The sequence below is a fragment of the Benincasa hispida genome, chromosome 3 (genome assembly GCF_027475165.1).
Source record: "Benincasa hispida cultivar pf3 chromosome 3, pf3_genome.v1.1, whole genome shotgun sequence".
NCBI classification, from domain to species: domain Eukaryota; kingdom Viridiplantae; phylum Streptophyta; class Magnoliopsida; order Cucurbitales; family Cucurbitaceae; genus Benincasa; species Benincasa hispida.
This window is the reverse complement of record NC_143480.1, coordinates 19,728,816-19,738,191: the sequence shown is the minus strand read 5'-3', so window position 1 is coordinate 19,738,191 and position 9,376 is coordinate 19,728,816. Positions and strand designations below refer to the sequence as shown.

Here is a 9,376-nt window from a genome sequence, read left to right as displayed (position 1 = left end):
ACTTTCCTCACTGTAGATATATTTGTGTCCACTTGATTTAACCATCTCTTCATAGGTTGTTCGTACTAACGGTTGAGTCAATATGTTGTTTTACCCCCGAAATTATATCTTGCTTCTTAAGTTCCACTGATCCTCTAATGAACAATTGGTTTGTGATCCAATCATTAAACCGAATCCATCTCAAGTCAATGAGAGGGTGGGCCCCTTGTTCAAGACCTGGATTCAGTACTTAAAAGAACAACTTTTCTCCTATCCCTAAATTGGTAGGCGTGAATTTCATCTTGTACCCTATGTCCTCACTATCTACCCGATCTTACCCTTGAAATGAGAGGCTTATTGAACTGGCACTGTTGAGACAACCCTCACCTATGAAAATCTAAGGATAATCCCGAATAAACAAGAGTTAATAGTTAGCTTAGCATTAAGATCGAGTTACCTAGGTCATCTATGCAAAATAGTCAGTCTTAAATAGTAAACAACGTTATAAAGTAAGAGTGATTCATTTCTTGGTCTAATCTTACGCAAACTCATTACATAGGACGCCTCCACTTCTCATGTCAATACATGAACAAATCAGGATCACTTCGTTTGTAGCACCTTACAACAAATTGTAACAACCACAGAGTGAGCCGCATTCAATAGTGTTAACAAAATAAGGCACCCAACCTTATTCGTATACTATAGAGCATTTTGATTATTTACTTAAACTTGTTCCATATTTACGTCTCCACATAAAGTTCAAGTATTCATATAATAGTCATAGATCTTAGTTTATTGGATTTCATTTTCACAAGTGCAATTTACAAATTCAATAACAACTTTATTGAATAAATATTGATAACATCTTTATTGATAATAGAAAAAGTTTAACTTTATAAATCGCGAGTTTTAGAACATACAACCCAACACTAAGTTACTAATATTTAGAATAAAATTTTGAATTATAGAATTATATTAATCATATGCAATAAATATTGATATCGATCTTGATGGAAAAAATTATATCACTTAAGCTTGATGGCTCTCAATCGTCATAAATTTAGTTTCCAAGTGACTATAAACTATATCTAAATAATTTATTATACTAATTTATCGAAATTAGAAAAAGCATTGTAATATCATAAAATTACAAAAATATCCTTAATGATTGTTCAGGTCATTACAACATAACTGTATAATTTTTTTTTTTTTTTTTTTTTTTTTTTTTTTTTTTGAGGAAGTATAAGTTTTCTTCCTTCACTAATGAAAAAACATGCCTCATTTGTAGTTTGTTTCTTTGGAAGAGAGAAATGTACAATAATACTCTAAAAATAAAATAGGGAATTTGTAAAAATAGAAAAATAAAAAAAAACTATTTACATAAAATATTAAAATTTTAATCTTCTTTGATAGATGCGGATAGAAGTCTATCAGTGTCTATCAATTATAAAAATTTATAGAATTTTATCATGTCTATAAGTGTTTTTTTTTACTATTTTTTAAATAGTTTGACATTTTTTTTACTTGTAAAAATTTTCAAATAAAATACTACCTAGATACACATATTTATATGTATCTCACATAATTGTCCAATCATATTTTTTCATGTGATAAATTCTTCATAATTCTTTTTTTAATTTTTTATTTATATTTTCTGATACATCAAAATATTACTAGCAATACTTGAATGTATCATGAGAATTTAGGATGTACCAAAGTACTACTAGCAATACATTATATATAGTGGTACATTGTGATTGAGCAATTAAGAATTTACTATATAGTACATTATAATTGGACAATTACCTTATTATTAGTTTTTGTTTTTTCTCTTTGAAAGATTTAAGTTATTATTAGTTCAGTCTTCGGGCCACTATACCATTTTCTTCCCCTTCATTATCTGCTTCCATCTCCTCCTTCTCTGGAGCTTCCGGTTCAGATTGAAGGATTTTGGCCTTCGCTTCTTCATTTCTCCTTCTTTTAGCTTCGAGAAAGTCCAACAAATCGCTTAATGATTTATCGTCGTCGTCCCCTTTCAGCAGCTGCTCCGCCACCTCCGCCGGAGTCACTTTTGCGCTCAAAATCGACTCCTCAATCTCACAAAACAACTCATGGTTCTCAATCCCAAGATAATTGGACGCCAAAAGCCGAAATCCACAAGGACTGCAATACGACATGTGAACATGAACGTCCATTCTTCCCGGCCGGAGCAATGCCGGATCCAACTTCTCTTTCTGGTTCGTCGTTAATATGATTATCCTCTCGTCGCCGCAGCTCGACCACAACCCGTCAATGAAATTCAACAAACCCGATAACGTCACCAGTCCTCTTCTCCTAGAAGAAGATCGTTTTTCTTCTTCTTCAGTTTCCGACTGACGATCTTGAAACTCAGTCGAACAATCAATATCCTCCACCACCAAAATCGAACGATTCCCCATTCCGATTAGCAATTTCCTAAGATCAGAATTACAATGGATCTCTGTTAATTCCAAATCATACACATCAAATTTCAAGTAATTCGCCATTGCTGCAATCAAGCTCGATTTCCCTGTTCCTGGGGGACCGTACAACAAATACCCTCTCTTCCATGCCTTACCCACCTTCCTGTAAAACTCTTTCCTCTTCACAAACCGTTCGAGATCCCTCAAAATGAAATCCTTAATCTCAGAGTCCATGGCGAGCTTCTCGAACGTGGCAGGGTGATCGAGATTGGTCGGAATCCATAAATTAGAAATATTTGTGTACATTTGACGGTAGTCAAAGGTGTAGATCTTCAAGGTTTTAGAATGCTGCTTCAGCTCTTTAGCCTTGTGGAGTATATGGGGCAAATAGGAATTGAGCACCATTTCTCTGTGTTTCTTGTGAAAACAGAGCTCGAAGGATCGGACGGTGGATCGGGAAGGCAATCGAGGATTGTGGAAATTCTGCCCCTCGACTTGGCTACAGACGAGGACCCAGTGAAATTGGATGCCATTGAAGGTATCTGTAATTTGCTGGTTGCTTTCCATGGTGGTGGTGATGCTCTCTTCTTTCTCGGGCTTGGTGACTTTGAGTCTGTGAGTGGAGGGGGAGACTTTGGTGGCCAAATAGGTGTCGGCGGCATCGTAGATTTGGTTTGGACCGAGGCCGTCCATTTCTTCGATGACCATGGTGAGTTGGGAGGAGAATCGGTTGAAGATGTCTCGGAAGCCATTGTACAAATATGACCGGAGTTGGCGCGGCAATAAGTCGTTGGCGACGGAGCGAGCGAGGACGACGGTGGCAGCCAAGGAGGCGGCGGCAGTAAGAAAAGCCTTGGCGTTGGCGAGATTAGCTTCGGTGGAAGAGGCGTTCAAAGCCATGGCCAAGTTGATGGATGGTGGAAAACGAGGACCGATGAAACAGAGAGTAGAAGTAGAAGGAAGAAGAGTTATGAAAGTAAATGGAAGATAGAGTTCGTTAAATAGATAAATAAATGTAACAGAAATTGGAAAATTGGTTTTTTTTTTTTTTTTTTCTTTATAAGATTTGAAAATTTGAAACATGATTTCCAGGAACCATCCATTGCAAAAAGTGTTTCCTGCATTGCAGGGGTTTTTTCCCCTTAATTATACATAAAATATATCTTTTTTCTAAAATTTAAGAATTTCGGTATTTCTAATTTTAATAAGCTAAATAGGTCCTTAATCTTTTTTAATTCTCAAATCTACTTCTAAAGTTGAAAATTTTTAATGATGCCCTTTTATAAACAAATTGTTAAATTTTGTCTTATATGCAAGATTTAAAATATCTATATCCACATAAGTGTGGAGGTCTTAATTTTAAGAAAATTTTGATAGAAATATTATAAAATATTGTTTTCGATGGATATTTTAAAAAAAATTATAAAATAAATAAATTAAGTATATCATAAAAAAAAAATTAACATTCGTTAACAGTAATAATGTGCTATTAAATTATGGTTTAAATAATATAATTTGACTTTATAGACAGGTTACTTAAAATAAATAAAATTTGGTGATAAGACATATGAGCATACTGATTATTTATATAGTTAAGTTGTAACTAATGGATGCACACGAGTTTGTGTAGGGATTAAAAATAACACTGATATATCTATATTAAGTTACAACCTAAGGTATGATTAGACTTGTTGAGGGTTGCTTAAGAAAATGCTCAAAGTTGACGCATGCATGTACGGAAATGCACATTCAAAATATATATAGATGTCTAATTTCCCTCCATTGGGATGGGTCCTGTGGGCCCCACCCCAAATAGAGCGGGATCTCCCTATTAGGCGGGAATGGGGAGAGGGAGTGAGAAAAAAAATTCTCTATGAATTAAACGGAGATTGGGATGGGGAATGCATTCCCCGTTCCCGACCTTGCCTCCACCCCATTCCCCTTCCCCGCCCTGATTAGCTTTTACATATTTATTTATTATAATTATCTACTGTTATGTTATTGTTATTATTATACAAATATTATATTTAAATTTCAAATTTGATAACTTTTTGGGAAAGATACAATAATGAATATGTTTAAATTGAATGTTTAAATTTAGATTATATATGTGAATAATTTGATTTGTATTTATTTTTTCTACTAAAAAAATTAATAGCTTTTTTAGGCCAAAGTTTGAGTAATTTATCTTTAAATTCAAATTGTCATATAAAACTAACCATAATAAACAATTTAGTGATAAAGTTAATTATTTAATTAAAATTTGTTCACATTAGTGATTTAAATTAATTGACTTTTTATAAATAAAAAAAAAAAGGAAAAAATTCCCCACGGGGAACCCGATCCCCGCGAAATCCCCACATGGAATCCCCGCCCCGATCTCTGTGGCAAATTGGGGAATGAAATGGGGAGCGGGGACGGGGATGGGGAATGGCCTCCCCGACCCCGTCCCGCCCCATGGACATCTCTAGAAATATATACCAAAAAGATAGTAATTAACTAAACTGTGCTCGATCTGACATCCTATAACTTTATAAGCACCAGAATAATCGCATGCAACTATTAGAGAAATCACTTAAATAGTTCCATTCGATGATCTCAAAGGGGAAGAATAAGTATATATGAACTATATCATCACATAATTGACTTAGGCATCAGAATGTGGTAGGCTTAACACCAAATCGATGCAAAGATCTCTATTGTAGATTAACTCAGAAAGCAAGGTCAGACTGAGAGAAGTCGATTGAAGGTCAAGTCCACAAAGGACCCACCCTACGAAGATAGCAAATGTTGACGAACTTTGAGCGCCAACATGAATTTTTTTAAATACAATAATTTTTATGGTGGAGATTGAATATTTGACCTTTAGAAAAGAAAATTATACCGATTATCATTAAACTAAACACTTAATTAAAGGACTATTTGAGCACTGTTATTAAGATATCAATTGTTCAAATCTTTTGGGAAAAAAAAACGAACAAAGGATGCTAGAAATAAAAAGGGAAAAAAAAAAGGAATAAAAGACTTTCCCTTTTTTTCAAAGGACAATATAAAACTTTTGGTAGCAAACAAAAGTTTAATAAGAGAACCATACATCATTTAATAGGTAATATTCAAACTCTACTAAAAAATACATTATATTCAAACTATCTATGTGTATAATTTTCCATCGCATTAATTTTTTTAAAGCACCAAGTTTCTTACCTTTACAAAATGCTTGAAGTGACTTTAAAATAATAATTGTTTTACAAATACCGTACATTTTAATCTACTAAAATGATCTATAAACTTCAAAAACTATTAACTTCATATCACATGGCGGATAACAATACAACCTCATAGAATAATTTTTATTGTTTGAGAAGTGAACCTATTAAAATTGTTATTATATTAATCCTTTTAAACTAATGCTTTATTATTATTATTATTATTTTTTTTTTGTGATAGTAATAATTTGACTTATAAAATATTCCAGAGAGATTGAAATATAAGCTTTAAAATGTAAATAATAATAATAATAATAATAATAATAATAATAATAATAATAATAATAATAATAATAATACAAATTAAATAATATTAATAACGAAAGAAAATTCCAAATTAACCACCACATTCTGAGTGGGACCGAGACGTGGCAACCAAGGTACGACTTCGGGTCGCCGAGGCGATTAGTCGTTTACTGACTTGAGCAAGTCTCCTTTCTTTGGTTAAAAAAATGAGAGATTTTTTTAATAATTTAAATATTTATTTATTTAAGCTGATTTATTCTTCTCACCTCATATATATATATATATATAAAACATAAATAATACGCTAAGGAAGCATTTGGTCTATTGGGTGGAATTGATAAGAAATTTAGATCGGAGATGTGTTGATGCCAACAGTGGCGGGCGATAAAGGCGATTGGTGTAAGGCAAACCAAAATTTATTGAAGATGTTTTCATTGTTTTTTTAAATTAATTTTTAAATTGTCTCTAGTATTTAAAAACAAATAATTAGTAATTAAATCCCAACATAATCTAATTTGGAGGACATATATTAAATTTGTGAGTAGATATACCCCACACTAATTGAAGCAAGCATGGGATTAAGAGGGAAAAATTGAAAAAATTAGGTAGGGAGATGAGCACTCTACATTATGTTTTAGCCATAAACTATAGAATTCAAAAAATGCTTATTTTTTCAATAGATTGTTTCGATTTGGTGCTTCTAGACCGTTCTCTTTAATTATTCATATTTGGATGTATTGAGAGAGAACTAAATTAGATATTCATTTTGATAACTAAAACGACTTTGTTATATAATAATGTGTTGAAGTTAAGAGGGATTCAAGTTCCTTAGACCTATGATAAATTGACCTCTTTGTAGGTAGAATTTTTCTTCGTATTTCTACTGATTGTATACTTATATTTGGAGTAGAGAAAGAAAGCATCATGCATATAATATTCTCATACACTAGCTAACTTTTTAAAGTCGAGTTTCAATTCTCTCCTTTTGCTCGCCCTCCCTTGAATTAAGGCATAATTTTTTTTTTAGTAAATTTTCAAATTAGACTAATATTATTTTCAATACAAAAATTGCCAATTAGTATTCATTTGACTACTAGAAATTTGACATTATTCATTTGACTACTAGAAATTTGACATTTTCTTCTTATTTTTATATATTTTTTCTTTTAATGTTGATAGTGAAATTAGTAAACAACTCAAGCAAGTCCAAATTTAGATCTCTCTTTCATGGCTGGTAATGATTCTTGGTCGGCGATTGAGTTTGCTTTTAGTATTTTTCATGTTCTAAAATAACCAAATATAATTTATTATTCACTACATTAAATTAATGAACTTGAAAACAATAGAATAATAATAATACAAGTTTCAATTTCAACATATCTTAGTGTTAAGGTATTTTCTCTTCTATAAAAAAAATACAATTAATTAATTTGAACATAGTGAGGGGTAAATGAGTAAAAATGTTCTTCGTCGTCGTCATCATCGCGGTCACCGGAAAAGATTACTTCACAGTTGAAGCTACTATACCATTTTCTTCCCCTTCTTTCTTCACTTCCTTCTCCTTTTCTCGAGCTTCCAGTTCAGCTTTACGAATTTCAGCCGCCTCAGCTTCTTCATTTTCCCTCATTTTGACGTTGAGAAATTCAATCAAATCCCTCAATGATTTGTTACCGTCGTCGTCTTTCAGCAGCTGCTCCGCCACCGCCGCCGGAGTCACTTTAGCACTGGAAATCAATCCCTCAATCTCACCAAAAAATTCATGGTTCTCAATCCCAAGGTAATTGGACGCCAGAAGCCTAAATCCACATGGGGTGCAATACGACATGTGAATATGAACATCCATTCTTCCCGGCCGGAGCAATGCCGGATCCAGCTTCTCTTTATGGTTCGTCGTGAATATAATAATCCTCTCGTCGCCGCAGCTCGACCATAGTCCGTCAATGAAATTCAACAAACCCGATAACGTCACCAGTCTTCTTCTCCTCGCAGTTGATGGGTCTTCTTCATTTTCCGACTCTCGATCTTGAAACTCAATCGAACAATCAATATCCTCCACCACTAGAATCGAACGGTTCGCAATTCCCATTAGCAATTTCCGGAGATCCGAATTGCATTCTACTCCCGCTAATTCCAAATCATACACATCGAATTTCAGGTAATTAGCCATTGCTGCAATCAAGCTCGATTTCCCTGTTCCTGGGGGACCGTACAACAAATACCCTCTCTTCCAGGCCTTACCCACCTTCCTGTAAAACTCTTTCCTCTTCACGAACCGTTCGAGATCACTCACAATGAAATCCTTGATTTCCGAGTCCATGGCGAGCTTCTCGAACGTGGAAGGGTGGTCTAAATTGGTCGGAATCCATAAATCGGAGATGCTGCCGTACATGTTCTGGTAGTCAACGGCGAAAATCTTGAGGGTTTTAGTCTGCTGTTTCAGTTCTTTGGCCTGGTGGAGAATGTAGGGCAAATAGGATTTGAGAACCATTTCTCTGTGTTTCTTGTGAAAACAGAGCTCGAAAGATCGGATGATGGATCTGTAAGGGGAACGGGGATTGTGGAAATTTTCCCTCTGGACTTCATCACAGACAAGGATCCAGTGGAATTTGACGCCATTGAAGGTATCGATTACTTCCTCGTTTCTTTCAACGGCGGTGGTGATGTTATCTTCCTTCTCGGGTTTGCTGACTTTGAGTCTGGTAGTGGAGGGGGAGATTTTGGTGGCTAAATAGGTCTCGGCAGCTTCGTAGATTTGGTTGGGGCCGAGGCCGTCCATCTCGTCGATGACCATGGTGAGTTGGAAGGAGAATCGGGTGAAGATGTTTCGAAAGCCATCGTAGAAATATTCACGGAGTTGGGGGGGGAGTAAGTCGTTGGCGATGGAGCGAACCAAGACGGCGGTGGCAGCGAAGGAGGCGGCGGCGGTAAGAATGGCCTTGGCGTTGGCGAGGTTAGCTTCGGGTATCGAGGCGTCAAAGGCCATGGGTGATTGGGAAATGAAACAGGGAATTTTGAGTCGGAAACAGAGACAGAGTGAGTTTGTTTAAATAAGAACGAAGAAGAAGAAGAAGAAGCATGGGAGTTTCCTTATCTGCGCGTCCCACTGCCGTTCGGATTGACTAAAAAAGTGCAGAAAAGTCTTCGGACTGTTTTCTTCTACTTTTTCTCCATTATCACACGTCTTCCTCATTTCAATATTATCACTTATCACATGGCACAATGACAATAAATAATAATATATGTTATATTATTATAATATTTGAGAAAATAATAAATATTAAAATAAATATAATATAATATATAAATACATTAAATAAATAAATAACAAATAATGAATTTCTCTACTTTCTCCCATTTTTTTAGATTGATCATTAATATTCTCTAATTTTTGGATTGATCAACAATATTTGCGTGTCTTTCAAAACCCACCAAAAGTCACTAGAC

The 9,376-nt window shown here is 34.5% G+C and overlaps 1 protein-coding gene and 1 pseudogene across 2 annotated transcripts; both read right to left on the bottom strand.

Annotated features, from left to right (window-relative positions):
• Positions 1-1,689: 1,689 nt before the first annotated feature.
• LOC120069458 (AAA-ATPase At3g50940 pseudogene) lies at positions 1,690-3,384 on the bottom strand (annotated as a pseudogene). The gene has a single exon (XR_016528375.1). The product of XR_016528375.1 is annotated as an AAA-ATPase At3g50940 pseudogene (transcript).
• Positions 3,385-7,222: 3,838 nt separating this feature from the next.
• LOC120069459 (AAA-ATPase At3g50940-like) lies at positions 7,223-9,150 on the bottom strand. Its single transcript, XM_039021225.2, has one exon. The coding sequence runs from the start codon at positions 8,913-8,915 to the stop codon at positions 7,434-7,436; it is 1,482 nt and encodes a 493-aa protein (XP_038877153.1). The 5' UTR covers positions 8,916-9,150; the 3' UTR covers positions 7,223-7,433.
• Between the last annotated feature and the right edge of the window lie 226 nt (positions 9,151-9,376).

What these genes read in the sequence shown, in the direction of transcription:
- LOC120069459 (XM_039021225.2), bottom strand. Translation starts at nt 8,915, where the DNA reads ATGGCCTTTGACGCCTCGATACCCGAAGCTAACCTCGCCAACGCCAAG.